A 21708-nucleotide genomic window follows, 5' to 3' on the forward strand; every position below is an offset into this window, starting at 1 on the left:
CAGCACGGAGCACCCACACGGAAGGAAAGAGGGAATCTCAGGGCTGCGGGAAGGGAGGGGTCGGAGGGCACTTTCACTTGGCCGGTCAGCAAGGAGGTGTTGCTTGCCAGGGCCTCCCAGGGAGGGTTAGGCGCGGTCCCAGGGCCAGGGGGCCCCTGAGCTGGGGGAGGAGGGGGCCCCTGAGAGCCAAGGGGGAGCCTGGGAGGCGCAGGCCATCTTGGTTGGCGCGAAGGCTTAGGCAGGAACTTGAAAAGGAAGACTGGCTCCCTACGACTTCCCGGAGGAAACGAGTCTCGGGGTGTTGCTGGGCAGGGAGGGGCGGGAGGAAGCCCGGGTGTGCGCACCCCTGCCCCCCCCCCCCCGGAGGTGCCGGCCACTAGGCCCGGAGGCCAGGGAGGAGGGCAACGGGCAACACCAGGTTCGGGGCGGGTGGATGGCTGGGAGGTGGGTGGAGAGGAAGGTGAGGGGAGATGGGCAGGGAGGGGGGACCCCGAGGTCTGGGCGCCAGTTCCCGAGGGTGTGAAGCAGAGAGACGTGAGCTTGGAGGGGAGGGGAGGGGGCTTTCCTGCTGTCTGAGAGCCACGGGGGGGGGGCGCCCCTCATCCCTCCCGGCCCCGACGTGCTTCCCTCTCTGTCTGCATGTTCTCCGAACACGAACACGGCGTCCTCTTCTGGGCTCACCCTTTTGGGGGCACCCAGGGGACACGCACTGGCTTCCCGCAAGCCTCCTTCCCACCCTCTCCCTGTGGAACGGCGCGGGGGGGGGGGCGGGGGGGAGGCATGGCACGCCCCACGCTGGGCCAAGGCAGGGCCTCCCCCCCAGACAGGGGCCCCCCCAGCCCTGTGGGGTGCCCGCAGCCCCCTGTTTAGGGAGGGCGCTCACTGTTTGAATACCAATCTGCTGCTGTTGCTTTGCAGGACCTTAGCCCTCAGCCGGGCCGGGAAGCAGCCGCCCCTCGGAAGGCTGTGCGGTGATGGGTGCCGGCTCCGGCGCCGGTGCTGAAAGGGGTACATGACGCGTTGCCGTGGCCGAGCCAAAGCTACGGGCACCTGCAGCTCCTGGGACACGGGCCGCGGAGCCACCCGAGGGGACTCGCCCGTGTCACGCGGCCTCGGCAGCCCCGGTGATGGTCCCCACTTGCCCCCCCCCAATAAACGTCTGTGCAGCGTCTGCACGGCCGGCCTGGCGGTTTCTCTGTGTCCTGGGGCCAGCGGATGGGCTGCTGTCCCCGCGGCTGTTCTGCCTCTGAGGTTCAGAGTCGGGGGTTGGGGGGGGGGCGGCTCCTGCCTCCAGTGTTCCTTCCCTCCTTCCCTCGTTCTCCCCTCCCTCCTCTCGGTTCCTTCTTTGTTCGTCCACAAAAGTAAAAACGGCAGTACTTTTTGTTATTGATTTTAGAGAGAGGGGAAGGGAGAGAGAGGGAGAAACATCAGTTTGTTGTTCCACTTAGTTTGCATCCTGTGGGTTGATGCGTGCATGTGCCCTGACCAGGGGTCGGACCCACAACCTTGGTGTGTCCGGTCGATGCTCCAACCAGCTGAGCGACCCGGCCAGGGCCATAAAAATGCTTTTGTAACGTCAGTCAATGCGTTTCTTTAGGCATAAGATTTTTCTCAAAGTTACCAGTCACTGGGGTACAGTCTGAAATTCTTTTTGTTTTTAAATATGTTTTTATTGATTTCAGAGAGGAAGGGAGAGGGAGAGAGATAGAAACATCCATGAGGAGAGAGAGTCATGGATTGGCTGCCTCCTGCATGTCCCCACTGGGGATCGAGGCCGCAACCCAGTAGACTATGTGCCCTTGGCCGGAATCGAACTCAGGACCCTTCAGTCCGCAGGCTGATGCTCTACCCACTGAGCCAAACCGGCTGGGGCCAATCTGAAATTCTTGTTCTAGGATGTTAAATATCAAAAGGTACTTTTCTGGGGATCTGGTTAATATTTAACATTTATCGGCATTGCTATAATTGCAAAATAATCGCACCTTGAAATTGACCACCTGGGCGAGGAATGCCTCCCCCGGGATTTGCGGTTTCGAGGAGGCAGCCCTGTTCCATAAGCTGGTCTCATCTTCGTCAGAAACGAGAAAGAGGAAGAGAGCGACGGGAAACCGTGAATTTCAAACTTTGGGGAATGTGTTGACTTTGGCCGGAACTTCCTGCCCGCGAGGCGGTGCATTCCTCCCGGGGGTGGGCCGGGCGGGCCTGCGCTGGGAGCCAGGCCCATCTCCTGGGGCCACTGGGGATCCCGGGGTCCCGCCTGGAAGAGGGGGGAGCAGAGGCGCGCTCGTCCTGTGACGCACTTACCGCCTCCTTAGTGTCACCTGGGTCTCAGCTGTCCCATGAGGCCCTGCAGGACGCCCTCCTGTCAGGGCCGTGGTGCAGGCTCAGGTTTGAGGGACGTGTGTTCCTTTCGCTTATTTGGATTTTCTAAGCTTTTTCAAATGAGGGGCAAGATGGGGTCACGCCTTCCTGGGAACCCCACTCTCGAGAGGGAGGGATACAAGCAAATCGGAGGCAGATGGGGGGCGCCCAGGACCAAGTCCTGCAGGACTCCTAGGCTGGCAGTTTAGCCAATGCACATGGAGGTGCCTGGTTAGATGCCCGAGTTCAGTGGAGTGTGTCCCGTGTTCAGTGGAGTATGTCCCATGTTCAGTGGAGGGTGTCCCATGTTCAGTGGAGTGTGTTCCATGTTCAGTGGAGTGTGTCCCGTGTTCAGTGGAGTATGTCCCGTGTTCAGTGGAATGTGTCCCATGTTCAGTGGAGTGTGTCCCGTGTTTAGGGGAGGGTGTCCCATGTTCAGTGGAGGGTGTCCCGTGTTCAGTGAAGTGTGTCCTGTGTTTAGTGGTGTCCCGTATTCAGTGGTGTCCCATGTTCAGTGGAGCGTGTCCCATGTTTAGTGGAGTGTGTCCTGTGTTCAGTCGAGTGTGTTTCATGTTCAGTGGAGTGTGTTTCATGTTCAGTGGAGTGTGTTCCATGTTCAGTGGAGTGTGTCCCGTGTTCAGTGGAGTATGTCCCATGTTCAGTGGAGGGTGTTTCATGTTCAGTGGAGTGTGTTCCATGTTCAGTGGAGTGTGTCCCGTGTTCAGTGGAGTATGTCCCGTGTTCAGTGGAATGTGTCCCGTGTTCAGTGGAGTGTGTCCCGTGTTTAGGGGAGGGTGTCCCATGTTCAGTGGAGGGTGTCCCGTGTTCAGTGAAGTGTGTCCTGTGTTTAGTGGTGTCCCGTATTCAGTGGTGTCCCATGTTCAGTGGAGCGTGTCCCATGTTTAGTGGAGTGTGTCCTGTGTTCAGTCGAGTGTGTTTCATGTTCAGTGGAGTGTGTTTCATGTTCAGTGGAGTGTGTTCCATGTTCAGTGGAGTGTGTCCCATGTTCAGTGGAGTGTGTCCCATGTTCAGTGGAGTGTGTTTCATGTTCAGTGGAGTGTGTTTCATGTTCAGTGGAGTATGTCCCGTGTTCAGTGGAATGTGTCCCATGTTCAGTGGAGTGTGTCCCGTGTTCAGTGGAGTGTGTCCCGTGTTTAGGGGAGGGTGTCCCATGTTCAGTGGAGGGTGTCCCGTGTTCAGTGAAGTGTGTCCTGTGTTTAGTGGTGTCCCGTATTCAGTGGTGTCCCATGTTCAGTGGAGCGTGTCCCATGTTTAGTGGAGTGTGTCCTGTGTTCAGTCGAGTGTGTTTCATGTTCAGTGGAGTGTGTTTCATGTTCAGTGGAGGGTGTCCCGTGTTCAGTGGAGTGTGTTCCATGTTCAGTGGAGTGTGTCCCATGTTCAGTGGAGTGTGTCCCATGTTCAGTGGAGTGTGTTTCATGTTCAGCGGAGTGTGTCCCAAACGTTGCACAGGTTGCACGGCTGGCGCTTGGGTCTGGGGTGACCTTGGGAAGGGGAGGCCCTGTGGCCCGGGAGCAGCAGGGACTTGCTGCTCGTTTCACACATTAGTGTGTGTGGCCCCCGACGCAGGGAGCTGGCATCGGCAGCTTTGTCCTTGTTCTCCCTCCCCCATCAGTCACTCTCCGCGGCCTGGGCTGGCGGGAGGCGGGTGGAAGCGGGACGTGGGTTATCCCAGAAGCACTGCCCGGCCCTGCGCCTCAGAATCTGCAGGGGGCGGGGGCGGGGGGGCAGACGGGAGGGTCCTCCCTCGGAGGGGGCCACAGCTGCAGCAGAAGCGAAGCCCTAGAGGACCAGACCAGCGTGTGGACACGGCTCATGGAGGCTGCGCTTCTCCCTGCGCAGGGCCCCTGCCCCCTGCTGACTCCCACCCTCCCCCCTGCTCATCCCAGGGGTGCGGTACATCCGACGAGGTGTCCACACCCTGGATCACACCCACATTCTAGCCCTGCCCCTCATGACTCCCCCTCACCCCGTGAGTGTAGGGTGTGGCTGCATTCTTCTCTTCCAGAGACAATCTCTGGGCTCATCCCCGCAGAAGGCTCACCCTACCCACTGTCGGCGAGTTTCCCAGCCTTGTGCACGGCTGCACCTGATGCAGGTGGAGGGAGCAGCGGGGTGTGAGGCCAGAGCGAGAGGCAGGGCCAGTCTCCCCCCCGGGGGGGGGGGGCTCGGTGCAGGGCGTAGGAGACTGGGGGTGGGAGGGGTGTTCAGCAAGAGCCTGACATGCTGTTTGATGCCTGGCAACCGTGAGGAGAACGGGACTGTGAGGGGCCAGGGCCAAGGCCAGGGCAGGCTGCAGAGAGAACTCGGCGCCCGGACCAGCTGGACGGGCCCAGTGTAGTTACCAGGTGGGTGTGCGTGGAAGAGGGCAGCGGCAGAGGAGGCCAGGCTCAGAGAACCCAAGAGGCTGCACATCTGACTATGAAGATGGGGGGGCCACACCCCGAGGAACGGGGGCAGCCCCTAGAAACGGACTAAGCAAGGACACATGCCCTCCGAGAGGCTCCAGCCTGTGGAAGCCTTGACATTTATCCCAGGTCTATAAGAGAATAAATGTGTGGGTTTTTAAAAAATATATATATTGATTGATTTCAGAGAGGAAGGGAGAGAGAGATAGAAACATCAATGATGAGAGAGAGTCATTGATTGGCTGCCTCCTGCACGCCCCCAACCAGGGATCGAGCCTCAAGCCAGGCACGTGCCCTTGACCGAAATCGAATCCGGGACCTTTCAGTCCACAGGCTGATGCTCTAGCCACTGAGCCAAACCAGCCAGGGCATGGGTTTTGTTTCTTTAAGGCACTCATTTTGTGGCAATTTGTTACAGCGACCTTAGGACAGTGATTTAGAGCAGCGGTCGCCAACCTTTCGGACCTCACGGGCCGTTAATGGTCCGCAGGCCAGCGGTTGGCGACCACTGATTTAGAGGCCATTAGCAAGAATTCAGGTCGTCGATGGTGAAGACCTGGCATTGGCGATAGCGATAGAGAGAAGGGAAAAGTTCAAGGTAATTTTTTAAAAATACTTTCTTATTTTTTAATTTATTTTAAATCCTCACCTGAAGATATTTTCCCATTGATTTTTAGAGAGAGTGGAAGAGAGAGGGAAAGACAGAGAGAAACATCGATGTGCGAGAAACACATCTATTGGTTGTCTCCTGCATGCACCCCGACCAGGGTCCAGGCCGGGGAGGAGCCTGCAACCGAGGTACGTGCCCTTGACCGAAATCGAACCCGGGACCCTCAGTCCGCAGGCCGATGCTCTATCCACGGAGCCAAATCGGCCAGGCAAGTTCAAGGTAAACTGAGAAGGGACGGACTCAGAGACCCGCCGGACGCATAAGGTCAGTGGGTCAGATCTTTCTCCTGCGCCGAGGCATGTTTTCCATCTCATCCCCTTGGGGGAGCCCCCAAGCCAGGTCTCCACCCTGACCTGGGGACGAGAGGGGTCCTCAAGGGCCTCTACAGTTACGTGCCTCGGGGGGCGCGGGACGGGGTCCCGCAGGCCCAGCGCAGCAGAGACTTTGAGGGCACTGGGCTGTGGGAGAGGTGAGGCGTCTGTTCCTTCGATGGAGACACATCTCTGAGCTCCAAACCCCTGGTTTATCCATTCGGACGCTGGCGACCGGCATGCGTAACTGATCTATTTTCAGATCTCCCCCCCGCATGTATTATAGTCTCATAATTTTAGTTTGGTCATGGAAATATGTTGGGCGGTTAACTCATGACTCACCCTCACACTGTTCCCATGCGCCCTGTGAGCGCTGGGAGGAACGGTCCCTAATTACACGTTCCAGGGTGCCGCGCTTGCGTGGCCCCGCCGACCTCTGTCCAGTCTTTCTTTATCACCTCGCCGAAGCCGTTTCGAGCTGCAGCCACCCTCGGTGGACTACCGCCCACAAGTGCCTTGGCATGGGCACTCAGCACGCCTTGCATCAGCCACGCACCGGGCATAATTCTGTCCCCATCATCTTGATAGAGTTGACGAGGGCTGGTTTTATGTCCTCTCCCTGCCCTGTGAGTCATTGATAGATTTTTCTGCCGGGCTAGCCCTGCCCAGCTCAGGTGTTGAGGGTGTAAGATGCAGCCTTTCTACCCGTCAATCAGTATGGGCAGGGCCAGCCCTTGGGTTATGCAACGTGACGCCATGTTTGAGAACTGCCATTCCTCTTTTAAAATATATATATTTTTTATTGATTTTTTATAGAGAGGAAGGGAGAGGGATAGAGAGTCAGAAACATTGATGAGAGAGAAACATCCATCAGCTGCCTCTTGCACACCCCCTACTGGGGATGTGCCCGCAACCAAGGTACATGCCCTTGACCGGAGTCGAACCTGGGACCCTTCAGTCTGCAGGCCGACGCTCTATCCACTGAGCCAAACCAGCCAGGGCAATAAACATGTATTTTTAAAGAAATGTGCACTTTCCTCTGGAGCCCTCAGAGGCATGAACGCTGGACGAATAGAGCGCTAAAAACACATTTCTTTTTTTTAATCTTTTGTTTTGTTGAGATACGTTTTAAGGGTTTTCTTTAAATAGTATTATGCATATTCCTGTGCATTCTACTTCTCAAATGCAGGAAGCTTATGGTCTCACTTTGTTTCAGAGTTTGACATATTCATAGTGAAAAAATGATGGATTATGTAATCATGTATTTATATGAGACAGGGATGGACAACCTTTTTCTCCTCCCCCTTCTTCTTCAGGTGTAAAACCATTTTTAGTCTGAATTTGGCCTGTGGGCCATAGTTTGCAGGCCGTGCTGTAGCATATGATTAAGGCCACACATAGCAACAAATCTCTGAACATCCCTCCACATCTCTGCTTCCTCTGCTTTCAGGCAACGACTCCTGCCTTCTGCCCTTTTATAGTAAAACTAGAGGCCTGGTGCACAAAATTCGTGTGTGGGGGGCCCTCAGCCCAGCTTGCACCCTCTCTAATCTGGGACCCCTCAGGGGATGTCCAACTGCCGGTTTAGGCCCGGGGCCTAAAATGGCAGTCAGACATCCTCTCACAATCCAGGACCGCTGGCTCCTAACTGCTCACCTGCCTGCCTGATCGCCCCTAACTGCCCCCCCCCCCCCGCCAGGCTGGTCACCACCAACTGCCCCCCTCTGCCAGCCTGGTCACCCCACGCAGCCTGATGCTCAGTGGTTTGGTCATCCCTCACTAATCCCCCTGCCGGCCTGGTCGCCCCATTCAGCCTGTTTGGTCGGCTCAGTTCGGTCATCTGTTCGGTTGTTCCGGATGTGACAGCCCCTGGCTCTTTATATATATACATGGAACTCGCATCACTGCATGTCTAGGCCTCTGGGGGCAGAGGCCTTCCACCATGCAATCGCCCTTCCTTTTGTCCCTGATGCCTGAGCTGGCTTTGCCCTGGGTAAACATTCCCCCAGCTGTGAGCAGGCAGTTAACATTCTGACCCTTTGATGGCCTTGGATCCCAACCCTTTGAACAGCACTGACCTAGGTGGGCGGCTCACCCCAGGCAAAGGTGTGTGGATAATGGTGACCTAGATGCCCAAGAAGCAGGCCGGAGCAGGGAGGGGGTGGGGGGCGGAGAGCTCCACCCCGGCGAGACGCTCCGTGGGACTGGGCATGGGCATGGGCATGGGCCGTCCCCCTGACCTGCTCTGGAATTCTTACCGCCGCCAGCCTCCTGGCCGCCAGGCAGGCCCCTGGGCGCGGCCTTACGGGGGTGCACGCCGGTGTGCAGTGTGGGGGCGGGAAGGCGCTGGTGCCCAGGTCACTGCATGCATAGGCGCCGGAGACCCCGCACTGGGGACCCCACGCCCTGAAGGGCTGGGGCTGGAGGCTGGGTGGGGGGAGGGTTCCCCAGCTGAGAACTTGCAGAAGCGCCTGAGGCGAGTCAGCAACCGACAGAGTGAACCTTAGGCTGTGGCTTCTGCTTCCGACGCTGAAGCCGGGACAGGTCAGTCCTGCTCCGCCCGCGCCGGGGTCCCTGCCGCCTGCCGGGCATCCCAGGCCCAGGCTCCGTGGGCCTTGCCCTTGGACGCGCCTGCGATGGGCCGGGACCGGTTACCGGTTCCGAAAGGGCTGCCGTCCCCGCAGGGCGCCACGGGCCGCAGCTGCGTGTGGCCGCCAGTCTGCCCTCAGAGTTCGGGTTTTTAACAACAGCCCGGAAAGGCGCTGGAAGCGACGGTGTCAGGAGACGCGATCCCTAGAAAGGGGCTGCGTTGCATCATCTTCCCGCAGAGCGAGCCGCCGGGACGTGCAGGGACCGAGCCCCGGGGCCGCCCGCTGCTCACGTCCGCACGCGGACAGCCTGGCCGACAGCGCCCCCTCGTGGCCGGCAGCGGCCCTTCCCGGCTGCGGAGGGTGCGGCCCCGCCGGGATCCACCGCCCAGGGACTGGGGTGGGGGTGCGGGGGGTGGGGTGTGTGGGGTTTTATTTCTTTATGAAGAGCTCTATTCTTTGCATATTTGGCTCCAGGGCGGTTTAAAAAGCGATCAACACATTCGGAGCAGCTGATGCTGCGTGGCGTGTGCAGAGGGGGCTGGGGTGGGGCCTGGACGGGCAGAGGGAGTGACGGCAGGAGGGAGGCTGGGAGCTGAAAGCCGGTGTGTGGGGGAAGCAACCAATGGATGTGTCTCTGTCCCTCCCCTCCCTTCCACTCTCTCTAAAAATCAATGGGAAAATATCCTCAGGTGAGGATTAGCAACATCAACAAAAAGTGTCAGTCGATACCTAGGGATTAATTTCACTCCTGAAGACTTTTGCCACAAGAGAAGAGACGTGTCTGATTCTCTTTCTTGCAGGAAAGTTGGACAGGACAGGGGCTCAGGGAACGGGAGCAGGTTGGAGGGGCCCTGGGGTGAGAGCCAGGCGCTGCCCAGCGAGGCAGCCTGGCGGTGACACCCCCCCAACCCCAACCCTTCCCCGGGTCTCCTGGGCAGAGAGGGCCGTGAGCAAGGCTAACTCGAACGCAGTTTGCCTGCTAGGCCTCTGCAGGTGAAGCCTGGACGTAGGCGGTCCTAATGGGACAGATAAAGGGTCTAGAAAATAAACCGTTTGATTTTTCTGTTCCTACCCCCTTTTGACAATAGGCAGACAACTAATTTCATGACCAAATACAAAATGAGGAAAGAAAATGGGTCTGTCACGCCTCAGAGTCACTCCCACGACCCTGGTCCCCCATCGAGGCAAGTCCAGTCCTCCCTCTGTCTCCTGTTTGACCGGAATCTGCTCCCTCCCCGCGGCGTGGAGGGATTGACACAGGCCCGCCCGGTCCTGGCAGGTCCCCAGGGCTCTGTCTAAACGTCCACCATTTCTCGTTCGGAAGCAGGACTCTGGAAATTTCGCCCCGTCCTTGCTTGTAGGCGTGTTTGATCGCAGGATCACCTTACGCATTTTTCCCACCCAAGAGCAGACTCCCAAAGGGACCGTGGGAAACAGGACAGTTAATTTCACCACCAGGTGGTCGGGGTTGGAGGTTCGGCCTGAGGTTAGCTGCCACCCTATTCGGCCGCCCCTTTCCCTGCAGGTCAGGTCGGAGCAGCGCCCTGGGACGTTTCCAGGTGGCGGCCCGCCCCCGGGAGAGAGAGTGCAGGAGGCAGGGCTTGCTGCCTGTGGCTGGCCTGGCAGGGGGGCCGGAAGCGAGGCCCGCCGGAAGCGCTCCGTGTATTTGCGCGTCTGCTGCCTTGGATGTTGCTCTGGCTAACCTTACCCCTCAGAGCGCGGACTTTCCCGCTCTCGTAGGTAAATGAAAAGGCCGGGACCCAGAGGGAGATGCTGGTGCTTTTTTATGGGAGGGAGCCAGCCCGGCTGGTGGGAGGGCGCGAAGGCGGCGGCGCCGCCGCCGGGGAGCAGCCGGAGACCCCGCGGTTGGAGAGCTTCAGCTTCTAAATCCTAAGCACACCGTGGGCTTCGTTATTATTTTGTCCTAAAACAAAGAAACAAACACGCATCGTCGAAGAGTGCGTGAACCTGGACGGTAGGCCAAGATGATGAGACACAGAGATTTCATTGTCAGCTCGGAGGTTCCCTGGCCGTGGGAGGGGGTGGGCCCCTAAGGGCTTTGACGATTTCCCGGAGGCTAAGGGTCCAAGACATGCAGCGGAGGGACTTGGGGAACCCACCACCCAGCAGGGAAGCGCGTACCATGGCCCTCCTGACGCTGTCCCTGTCCTGCTGGGGGAGGGTGTCCGCCAGCCCCTTCATCTTCATCGCCGCGTCTCTCATGTCTGCATCAGGGCTGAAAAGTTCCACCGAGACCTCGTGACTGGACAGCAGGCTCATGAAGAAGGTTTTCACGATGAAGTCCAAGCAGCTCTCTGCGGAATCAGCGACACTTTCCCAAGAGGGCAGCCCCCTGGCTGGGTCTGCCCGCGAGGCAAAGGCCGGGCCTGTCGGCAAGAGAGAGCAGCCTTTTCATCAGTGGCCTGGCCGTGGGCATGGGTGGTGCTCCAAGCAGCTGGCTCTTGGGTGCTGCGGGCGTACTTTCTGGGTGGCAGCCGGCTTTCTGCGGCTCGCCTGGGCCTTCCTTGCACTTCCTGGGGCGGGGTGGGGGCAAAATGCCGCTTGCTCTTTCTGCTAGGTCTCTAGGCAGAGTACTGATCTTAGGAGCTGCTGGCCTGATTTTCGATGCAGTGTGGGGGCTGGGAAGAGACCATTGCGGGTTTCTGGTAACATGTTTCTAGCAGAGACACGTCTCTCGTCAATGGTTAGAGACAGTCTCAGCCACTGGTCCCTGGCCCAGCAGGGGTGGCCCCGTGAGCGCTGGGCCCTGGGGGACGCTCACCCACAGACAGACAGGCTTCTTGTGTCTATGCCTCGCCCGCCGTGTCCCCTTCACCCCGAGTGCTCCCAGGCTGTGCTCCCTTTTCAGGTCCCTGCCCCCAGGAACATGGGAGTCACCATTTCCTGTTCCCTGCAGGCCCATCTCCCACGGAGTCTCAGATCCTCGTCCTTGAAGTCTCTCTGCCTGGACTCCAGGGCCTTACCCAAAGTGGCCAGTTCAAACCAAACTTCTCCGGAACTTGGATCCCTGTTTTGCAACTGGCTATGTCATCAGGCAAGTTACCGTATCATTCGGTAGCTCAGTTTTCTCAACTGTGAAATGGGTACAACATCCCTACCCCATAAGGTCGTTGTAAGGATGAAGAGATAATATGTGAAGGGGTAGAGCAGTGATGGGCACCCTGTCAGTGCTAACTAAAAGTTGGATATTGTTGCTGTCATTGTTAGATGTGCACGCACAGACATGCAAGCGCACCCCAGCCCCAGCCCTCAACAGTCCTATTTCAGTCCTATCTGGCTGAGCGCCCCCTCCGTCCACAGCACTGAGACCTCCTCACTAGTGTACGCACTAGTCCTAGATGTTATGTCTCCTTAAGGACAAACACTTACACTGCAGCTGTCCCACTGCCTCTGGTTTTGGTTTCTAACTCCCCTGCCCTCCTCTAGGGTCATAAAAGTTATTGCCGTGGATATTGTGAAACTCGCAAAGTGAATTCACTGGACCGTGTTCATAAATGTGTGTGTGTGTGTGTGTGTGTGTACTGAAAGGAGTAGGAAGGCAGATACAGAGTAAAAAGCAGGTAACAAATTCCCAATAGAGATGAAGGGTCTTGGAGGGAGGTGTGACCCACCTTTCTCCCTTTCTCCTCTCCTCTCTCTCTCTCTCTCTCTCTCTCTCTCTCTCTCTCTCTCTCTCTCTCTCTCTCTCTTTACTATCAGTATCATCTGCAACTACGCAGAGACTCCTAACCCTCTCTTCAGAGGACAAAAATGTTTAGAAAACGCCTCTCTGGGTTGTTAGTTTCTTAAAGGGAAGACCCTTTCTAGAATACTCCTTTCTGCCCAGAAGGGAGATCTTGCTTTGGCTTGGGTTTCTTTTGGAGACTTGAGGCTCTGCAGCTCCTTCCAGCCGCCTTGGCTGCCAGCATTGGGTGGAGACCCCGAATCTGGAGGCTGCCCCAGGGCCTCTTGGGGTCTGTCCAAGACTGGGCTTTGGGGAGCGCGTTATCCCTCTCCCATGGAATTCTGAGGGCGTTGGAGGTGGAGGATGAGATACTTTTCGGGTTTCCTCATAGCCTCAGGGCTCTTCCCAAGTTCCCAGGACGGGCTGGTCGCCAGACCCCACTCCCTGGCTGGGCGGCAGCATCCCCAGCCCTCCCAGCAGCCCAGCAGTGGGCAGACAGATGCCCCTGTCCCGGGCAGCACTGGGCGGCAGGGAGGGTTTCCTGGTCCGGCTTGGGGACAGGGCTCTGGGCACTCACCAGGGCGGCAACAGAGAGCCAGGGTGGCCAGGGCGAGGGTGACGGCCAGCTTCATGGCGGCGGAGGCTGGAGGGCGGCTCAGTCGTCGCTGCTCCGTGATCTCATGTGAGAGGTGACCGTCCGGCAGGTGCCCTCTTATGTCCTCCTCCGCAGGGGGAGGCAGGGCTTGGGCTCCACTCAGGGACCACGCTGTTTATCTGGGCAGCGACTCGGTGGAAAAAGTAAACATTCTCTTTTCTCAACACGGTTCCTGTCCCCATTGAAGTAGCTCACACATGAGTCACTTGGTTGGGGGGGGGGGTGGTGGGGAGTCCTGTGTCCCAGGTGGGGCAGCAAGGGGACCCGAGTCACAGGGGGTGGGGGTCTGGCCGCCTGTGCCTCTCCTTGAACCTGAGCACAGGGCAGTCCGGCCAACAGAAGCAATGGTAGGGCCCCGGACCCATCACCCCAAGGGACACTGAGACTCAGAGCCCTCACAGGTGGCAGTGGGGGAACTGGGCCTGGGGACTCGTGCTCCCCCGAGGACGGCGCTGGACCTCCAGCCCCGAGGGCCACCCGTGGTGGGCAGGCTCAGGGAGGGCACCGGCTGCAGCGCCCCCCGCTCCCCTGGGCCTTTCCCACCGACACCGCTGGAGGCCGGCCCTCCTGGTGGCCGGATCCAGGGCACCTTCGGGCCTTATCTCGCTTGACCTCTTCGTGGCCTTGACCCTCCTGACATTTCCGTCTTGAACTGTTTTCTCTGCTGTGTTCCCACGCCTCGGTCCTTCCTGCTTCCCTCCCTGCGCTTTGGTCGTTGGTTCTGCACGGACCCTCGTGCCAGGCGTGGGCCGTGGCCCCTTCTCTCCCGTCTCCGCGTCCCGGGGCTGCTCCTCCCCTCGCCCATGCCCAGCCCAGAGCACCCGCCAGCCTGGTCAATCAACTCTTAATCAGCCTGCCCACCTCCTCGCTTGCCTCCTCAGCCATCACCGGAGAGATCTTCCTACAGCCCACTTTTCTAAAAAACATACATTTTTATTGATTTCAGAGAGGAAGGGAGAGAGAGATGGAAACATCCATGATGAGAGAGAATCATTGATCAGCCGCCTCTTGCACGACCCCTACTGGGGATGGGGCCCGAAACCCGGGCACGTGCCCTTGACCGGAATCGAACTGTGACCTGGTTCACAAGTCCACGCTCAACCCCTGAGCCACGCCAGCTGGGCTCGTCAGTGATGTTTCTGTCTCTCTCTTCCTCTCTGGAATTAACAAAAATATACTTAAAAACAAACAAACACGAAACAGGCAGCACAGAGTGAGCAGCGGAAGGCGAGCAGGAAGGAGATGGGTTGCTTGTGGTGCTGAACGCCTGGAGGGGGGGTCTGGCTGCTGCAGGACACACTGCGAGGGACAGGGAGGGAGGAGGTGGCCCTGAGCGCTCCGGGCCCTTTGAATTCGGGCTGTCAAACTGCACTATGGATTCCAAGCACAACTTCAAAAGAGAGGGGCGCCTGACTCCGGCTAGGGCACGGACGAGCCCGAGGCTCTATGGGAAGTGGAGTTAGCACGGCCAAGACAGCTGTGTGCGTGCGAACCCCGTCCTGGGGGGGGTGTGAGGCCGGGGGTTTGTCCAGTTCCAGTGGGACCCCGACAGCCCCCAGCAGCCGCCCCGGACGTGCTCTCCCATCCGGGCCCTTGGGAGGCCTCCTTGGTGGTGGTGGTGGTGGGGGGCTTTGTCTCCCTGCCCAGAGCCGCAGGGAGACTTGCTTTGTGGGGCAGTGAGGCCTGACAGTTAGCCAAGGCTCAGGGCACTCAGCTGAGGCCTTAACACCTGCTCCTCAAATCCTCACCCCCCACATGTGAGCGCCAGGCGGGACCCCCCAGGCCGGCCTTCGCACGTGGCAAGGACGGGGAGCCACGGCTCTGGCTGCGTGTGGGCGGTGGCCTGGTCACGGTGCAAGGACAACCCAACTGGTCTGGGGGTAGGGAGCCACTGTGGGCTGGCACCTCCCCCCAGCAGCGCCCCGTTGCTGGGTCTAGGGGTCTGGGTCTGGGGGACCCCTGCCCTAGCGGCTGGGGCATCAGGGGCGGGGGCAGCGGAGCGACTGGGAGCCTGCCTGGGCCCAGCTTCCCGGCTCCATCTGGGAGGGCGGCCTTGTCGAGTGAAAGGGCCTGGCGTCTGGAAGCCCTGCCTGGGTTTGGGCTGTAAGACCTGCCGGGCCCCCCAGGCCTTTGGTGTATGTGCACCAGAGGGCAGGTGGGTGGTCCACGCTCTCGGTGCCCTGGAGCCTGCCGGGGCCCACAGAGCCCGGGGGCAGTGGGGGCAGCAGCCCCGCCTTCGCCGCCAGCGGTGTTACTCGGGCAGACGCCCCCTGGCGCAGGGCTTGTCTGTCCTCAGGAGCAGGAAGCGGGGGTGCAGCCTGTGCGGGCACCGGGCTGCGGCAAGTCCCGGCACAGCCCGGAAAACAGGTCGGATGCCGTGGGTGGGCCATGCTGATCCTACCCATCCGGCTGGGCAGCTGGGGACGGGCCGGCCTCTGGCTCCTAGGTCAGCTCAGGGGGCAAACGGGGCGCCTCCTCCCTCCGCCCTGGGCCCGGCTCCGTGCAGCTCAGGAAGCAGCCGTGAGCAGAGCCTGACCCCGGCCTTGACCCAGGCCTCCCAGAGGCCCGGCGACTGCTGATGGCCCAGCATTTTGTCTCCGGCCGAGATGCCTGATGGCTTCTGGAGGGCCTGCACGTTCGTCCTGTCCCTGTCGGCTCCAAAATGTAAACCGAAAACCTCAAAGTTGTAATGAATGAAAATTCGTCCAAGTAACATTATTTCAGCCAGCTCACTGCGGCTCAGCTCAACCGTGCTGGGGTGTGTCATCTAGAGACGCCATGAAGTTTAGATCATGGGAAGCCAGTGTGCAATCTCTTCCTAGTGTCAGAGTTATTAAATTGATACGAGCCTCTTCCAAAGTGTATAGCGCAGCTGATACTTAGGTGTGAGCGTGTGTGTTTTGACGTGTTTGCGATGACGGGGTGGAAACATCAAAACGCAGGGGGCCTCACCCCGTCCCCCGCGTGCAGCCGTGGCCTCAGGCGAGGGGCGAGGGAGGTGCCTGCTTCTCTCCAGTCCACCCGCGGGTCTATAGAGGCCCTTAGAGGGCGCCTCCCGGACACAGCGGGTCAGAGAAGGTGGGCAGGTGAGTGCCAACTACCGACCCGCAGCGCACGGTGGCATCGGTCCTGTCCACACAGCTCTTGCTTCTCCCGCTCCATGTCGCGCCTCGGACGGCTTGCCCACTCTGACACTTAGAAACACACTTGCTCTTTTTCACGTTCCAGGCTGTCCCTTCACGGAGGCAACATAATTTCAGTCACCTGTCCCTGACCCGGGGCGCCTGCCTGTGTCCGTCTAGTTTTCTGCCGAGACAAACCACACCCGGACCTACACGCCTCCTCTGCCCTGGGGGTTTCTTCCGTGGGAGGTGGGTTTAGACACGCTGCCTCTCTCATCGCTATGACTTTCCCAAGCCGAAGCCCATCTGTTCCCATGGCAACCATCACCACCCCATCCTAGGAACACGTGACCTGGCTTTGGCTGTTTCCGGGGTTTCAGGGAGGGCCGGGGTGCGCCTCGTCAACCTGCGGAGGATCTGAGCCCTTTCTTGGCTCCCCAGATGGGCTGATGGATGAGCTAAAACTTGGGGGGCAGAAGGGTGGAGTGGGGCTGGGAGCGGGGGAGCGCCCTCCTGAAGCCGGCCCTCGGAACCAGCTGGGCTGAGCTCCCTCCCAGGGGCGGACAGCGATGGGGGAGGCCCTGCTCTGCAGGCGGGCAACCAGCCTGGCACTGGGGTCTGGCAGGAGGCCTGGGGTTGACCGCACATGACAGGACTCACTCCCTGCCCTTTTCCAGGAAGCTGGCTCTGAGTGCTGCCCGTCTCTGCAGGGTCTTTGTGCAGCGGGAGTCACCCGGTCCTGCCCCGTGCCTGCCTCTCCCCCCCCCCCCCGCCCCGTTCCCCCCATGGACTGGCAGGCCACTGCTGAGGTCCCCCTGCCCCGGCGCCTCAGGGGGCTGTACGCCTTGCTCTGGGCTGTGATGGGGATGCGAGCCGACGTGGTCAGCAGACGTGGGTCAGGGCCCAGCTCTGCCGCTGGCCAGCGAGCGAGCGGCTCTGCAGGGCTGCAGTTGTCCTATGCAGGGTGGGGTGGGGGTGGAGGTTGGGAGGGGGGAGCGGGCGACCCGGGCTCCTTCTGACTCTTAGTCTAAGGCCCAAAGGAGCCTGGGAAGCCCCTGGCCCTTGGTCCCCACCCATGGGCTACACCATCCCCTGTGGGCACCCCGTCTCAGTCTGCTCCCCGATTCTTCACACCCACCTGGGGACTCTGCCACCTCACCGAGGCCTGAGAGGAAGGACCATTACAACATTTGTCTATTTATTTTAGAAAGAGAGAGAGAGTGTGTGTGTGTGTGTGGGAGAGAGAGAGAGAGAGAGAGAGAGAGAGAGAGAGAGAGAAAGGCTGATTTGCTGTATGTGCCTGACCGGGGATCCAACCCGAACCTTGGGTGTGGTGGGATGATATCTAACCAGCTGAGCCAGGGCCCCAGAGGCCTTTTTCAGCACCTCCCTCTCCACAAACAGAAATGATCTTGGTAATAACTGAGAAATGAAATGAAGAAGGAAGGCCAGAACGGACATGCAGACAGTGATCAATTTTCATGTATTTATTCAAGGTCATTTCCCTTCATTGAACTACACACCTACACATGCAGATAACATTAGAGCACACAGCATGTTCACACATTAACACACAACTGTTTATTCCGTAACTTGTATCTTTACCTAATGAATTTTGACTCCTTGGTGATATTTTATGTTAACATTGTATGTGAGTGATTATCCAATGAAAACTCACCTATAAGTGATCTTTTAATGATACCGAAATATCTGCCAAGTATAAAATTTAGTCAACTAAATTGTACCGCCAAGGCAATGATTTATTTTTGTGATTTGTTCTTTAGTTCTAAAGCAACCAACAATTGAAAAAGAATACATTTCAACTTTAAAGATATTTAATGCAAAAATATTTCATGTACAAACTAAAACCTTCACTTCCCAGACAAAAATATTACCCCTTACACTATTTTACTATTTGAAACTTTAAACTCGCGTGAAAACTCTCTGTGGGCTCCTGGGTGACGGTCGAAGTGAGTCGACTCGTGTTCGGTTCCTCGGTCTTTATCGGCCCGGGCTTTGGCCCTTTGCTTTTCCGTTTCTGCCTGAACCGGGGGGGGTGGGGTGTGTGGCTCCTGGGAGCTCGAGACAAGAGCTGACCCTGAAGCCCACGCCACGGTCCTGAGCCTTCAGTGCCGGCGAGAGGCGAACTGCTCCACGGAGAGTCCTTAGAAATAATGTCCACGCGGATCACATTGTCAATGAAAAGATAAGCAGTGCAGTCAGAGAAAGACAAGGATCTCATGACCACACTCATCGGTGGAGTCTAATGAACAAAATAAACTGGTGAACCGAGTGGATCCAGAGACATGGAAGCAGGGAACAGAGTGCCGAATCTCGGAGGGAAGGCGGAGGTGGGAGGGTGGGAGGTAATTAACCAAAGACCTTGTGCGCCTATGCTAGTATGCATGGCCCATGGACACAGACAGTGGGGTGGTGAGGGCCTGGGGCGGAGGGGGTCGATGGGGGAAGAAGGGGGCCATAGGTAATGCTTTAAACGATAAAGATTAAAAAATAAAGGAAGCGATAAACGTGCTCATTTGCAGCTTGTGCCTATATTATGGAAACTCAACGGTGACCCTCGCCGATGCTTACAGCTGGACGTAGGGAATCTTCCAGGGGGCAGGATGGTTAGGTTGGAGCAGAGTCGCGAGGGCTGGGCTTCTCACTAAAGGCTCTCTTGCTAAATGTAAGCTGTAGAGCGTATTTTTTTGCAGAGGCAACAGCTGTACAGGATGAGCTTGACAGGAGCCCAGCCAGAAGGGTAGCCAACTGCGAAGAGGAAATCAACATGTAACTGACCAAACAGTGTCTCTGAGCCACCTGAGCTTTCCTGCGGGAGATGTGAGTCCTGTCTCCTCTACTTGCTAATAGAACTACCTAACTCCAACCAGACAACCACGCCCTGTTGTTGAACGGGGCACCCACGCTGCGAACCCCTTGAGTTCGGTATCAGCATCTTATCATGGACTTTATTTAGAACTAGAGGCCTGGTGCACAAAAATTTGTGCACTCAGTGGGGAAGGGGGGTCCCTCAGCCTGGCCTGTGCCCTCTCGCAGTCTGGGACCCCTTGGGAGATAACGCCCTGCTGGCTTAGGCCTGCTCCCGGGTGGCAGAGGGCAGGCCCAATCCCTAGGTGCAGCCCCTGGTCGGGCTCAGAGCAGGGCAGATCGGGGGTTGGGGCGCTGCCCTCTATCACCCACAGAGCAGGGCCGATCAGGGGGTTGGGGCGCTGCCACTGTCACACTCAGGGCAGGGCCGATGGGGAGGTTATGGCTCTACCCTGTCACACACAGAGCAGGGCCCGTGGGGGGGTGGGGGGCAGGGGTTGGGGCACCGCACCCTGTCACACACAGAGCAGGACCGATCAGGGGGTTGTGGCCCCGCCCCCTGTCACACACAGAGCTGCAGGGCGATCAGGGGGTTTGGGCGCTGCCCCCTGTCATGCTGATCTCGGTGCCGGGAGGCCTCTCGGCTCTGCTGATCCTGGTGCTGGGAGGCATATTACCCTTTTACTATATAGGATAGAGGCCTGGTGCATGGGTGGGGCTGGCTGGTTTGCCCTGAAGGGTGTCCTGGATCAGCGTGGGGGTCCCCACTGGGGTGCCTGGCCAGTCTGGGTGAGGGGCTGAGGGCTGTTTTCAGGCCGACTGAAGCTCCCAACTGCTCCTTTTTTTCTTTTTTTTTTTTATTCTGGGCCAGCTTTAGCTCTGGCTCCAGCTCTGAAGCCTCTGCTGCTAAAAGAAGGTATCTGGTTTGTTTCGGTTCTATAATCGAAACAATGTATAACTCCAGCTCTGAGATCCCGGGGCTTGCTGAAAGCAGGTTTTTGGGGTTTTGTTTAGCTTCTATATTTGTTACAATGTTTCTTAAACTGCAAGCTCAGAGGCCGGCAAGGCAGGCGGGGAATGTTGGAGTCCTCCATCACTGAAGCCAGCAAGCCTCATGTTAGTTTCAAGCTGCCTGGCTGCCGGCCGCCATCTTGGCTGGCAGTTAATTTGCATATCTCGCTGATTAGCCAATGGGAAGGGTAGCGGTTGTATGCCAATTACCATGTTTCTCTTTTATTAGATTAGATTGCTGGTGATATAAAGCATACTTTCTTGTGGGTCCTAGCATTGCTTTAAAAAAAAAAACTGATTTCAGAGAAGGAGGGAGAGGGAGAGAGAGAAACATCACTGATGAGAGAGAATCATTGATCAGCTGCCTCCTGCATGCCCCGTGCTGGGGATCGAGCCCGCAACCCAGGCAGGTGTCCTGACCCGGAATTGAACCATGACCTCCTAGTTCATAGGTTGATGCTCAACCACTGAGCCACGCCGGCCGGGCCTATAATTGCTTTTTAAAAAAAATATTTTTTTTTTATTGATTTTAGAGAGGAAGGGAGGGGAGAGAGAGATAGAAGCATCAATGATGAGAGAGAATCATTGATTGGCTGCCTCCTACATGCTCCCTACTGGGAACTGAGCCTGCAACCGGGCATGTACCCTTAACCAGTATGGAATCCGGGACCCTTCGATCCACTGAGCTAAATCGGTTAGGGCGTGTCATTGCTTTTAGATCCTCTTACTACCTGCACCTGGCGTGGGCAGCAGGCCACCAGCTCAGCAGGGACACAAACCGAGGTCTTCACTTCCCGCCCCGCCTGGGAGTCCTGTTCTAACCTGGGGGTGTGGTGCGGGCTCTGGAAGCCTGGCTCTCACACACCATGAGTTCCCCAAGGCCCTTCCATTCCTACGCTTTAAAATTCTCTCTTCCCCCAGAGCCCAGGGGGTCCCTTCCAGATCACAGGGCAGCTTCCCCAGAGTTCCCGTTTGGGCAAACCAGACGCAGCTGCAGAGATCCACCCACAACCGTGAGGCCAGCAGCTGCAGAGATCCACCCACAACCGTGAGGCCAGCGGCTGTGGAGATCCACCGCGACCTGTGAGTCCAGGGCCCAGGCGAGAGAGCGCAAGGCCCTCACCTGCTCCGCGCAGGTGCAGAAACGTCACCCCTAAGTTATTTTCTCTCCTTTCCTCTCGGTTCTCTGCTTCTTTCTGGTTCTCGGCAGCCTCAGGGGAGGGTTGTGACGGGGGAGGGCGGAGGAAGGGACCTACATAAAGGACTATGTACGGGTTCAAGGACTGGCCCTAGGATGGCCTTCTGGGAACTGGCATGAAGGTCTGGGGTGCGGATGTAGGCCTGAGCCCCGGAGGGAGGGCTGGGCCCTGAAGGGAGGTCTGGCACATGGGCTGGGCCTCTGGGTAATGGAATGGTGGCCTGGGCCCCCACTACTGGGCTGTATCCTTGGTTCGAGGTCTGCGCCCCGCGATGGCCTCTGGGAACTGGCATGAAGCTCTGCGCCCTGGATGTAGGTCTGAGCCCCAGATGGAGGTCACATGTCTCCAAGCCTGGATTTTCCCACCTGCACTATGGGCTTATCCCCGGGCTGGCGGAGTAGTTAGGGACCCTACTATGGGTCCCTAACAGTTGGCCTTGACACTCCCTGTTCTGACCTCGGAGTTAAGGAGCCCTGGTCTGGCCCCAGCTCCGGGAGGAGCCTTCCTGGGCCCAGGGGACTCTGTTCTGCCAGGAGCTGAGCTCACGGGCGGGTCCCGGGGCCACATGTCGGTGGTTCTTCCTTTGCTGGGCGTCTGGTTTCCATCGCGCTGGCCCTAGTTCCTCTGGTATCCGAGCTGCTCTGCGGGAGGGGATGCGCCTACCTGGCTGTGCCCCAGCTCAGAGGCCGGGAGTCAGGCATCGAAGCCCACGGCGCCCTCCCGTGAGCCATGCGGGTCCGGGGTCCTGGGGGTGGGCGGGGAGGTCCTCGCCGCCTCTGTGTGCCCAGGGCCCGTCTGGAAAACGGGAGTAAATACTTCAGCTCTGCCTCCTCCACAGGTAGAAATAG

The 21708-nt window shown here is 58.3% G+C and overlaps 2 protein-coding genes across 2 annotated transcripts in view; one reads left to right on the plus strand and one right to left on the minus strand.

Annotated features, from left to right (window-relative positions):
- The window catches only part of MTA2 (metastasis associated 1 family member 2), a 109709-nt gene extending 108560 nt beyond the window's left edge, over positions 1 to 1149 (plus strand). The window contains exon 16 of the transcript XR_009454518.1: positions 919 to 1149. The gene's annotated coding sequence lies outside the window, so the exon portion shown is untranslated. The remainder of the gene's footprint in view (positions 1 to 918) is intronic.
- Positions 1150 to 10137: 8988 nt separating this feature from the next.
- On the minus strand, positions 10138 to 12847 carry SCGB1A1 (secretoglobin family 1A member 1). Its single transcript, XM_059710427.1, has 3 exons — positions 12622 to 12847; positions 10502 to 10746; positions 10138 to 10283 (listed from the first exon to the last, which is right to left on the minus strand). Exons 1-3 carry the CDS (start codon positions 12674 to 12676, stop codon positions 10236 to 10238), a joined length of 348 nt encoding a protein of 115 aa, XP_059566410.1. The 5' UTR covers positions 12677 to 12847; the 3' UTR covers positions 10138 to 10235.
- Positions 12848 to 21708: the final 8861 nt, after the last annotated feature.

This window comes from Myotis daubentonii, chromosome 9, assembly GCF_963259705.1.
Source record: "Myotis daubentonii chromosome 9, mMyoDau2.1, whole genome shotgun sequence".
Lineage (NCBI taxonomy): Eukaryota > Metazoa > Chordata > Mammalia > Chiroptera > Vespertilionidae > Myotis > Myotis daubentonii.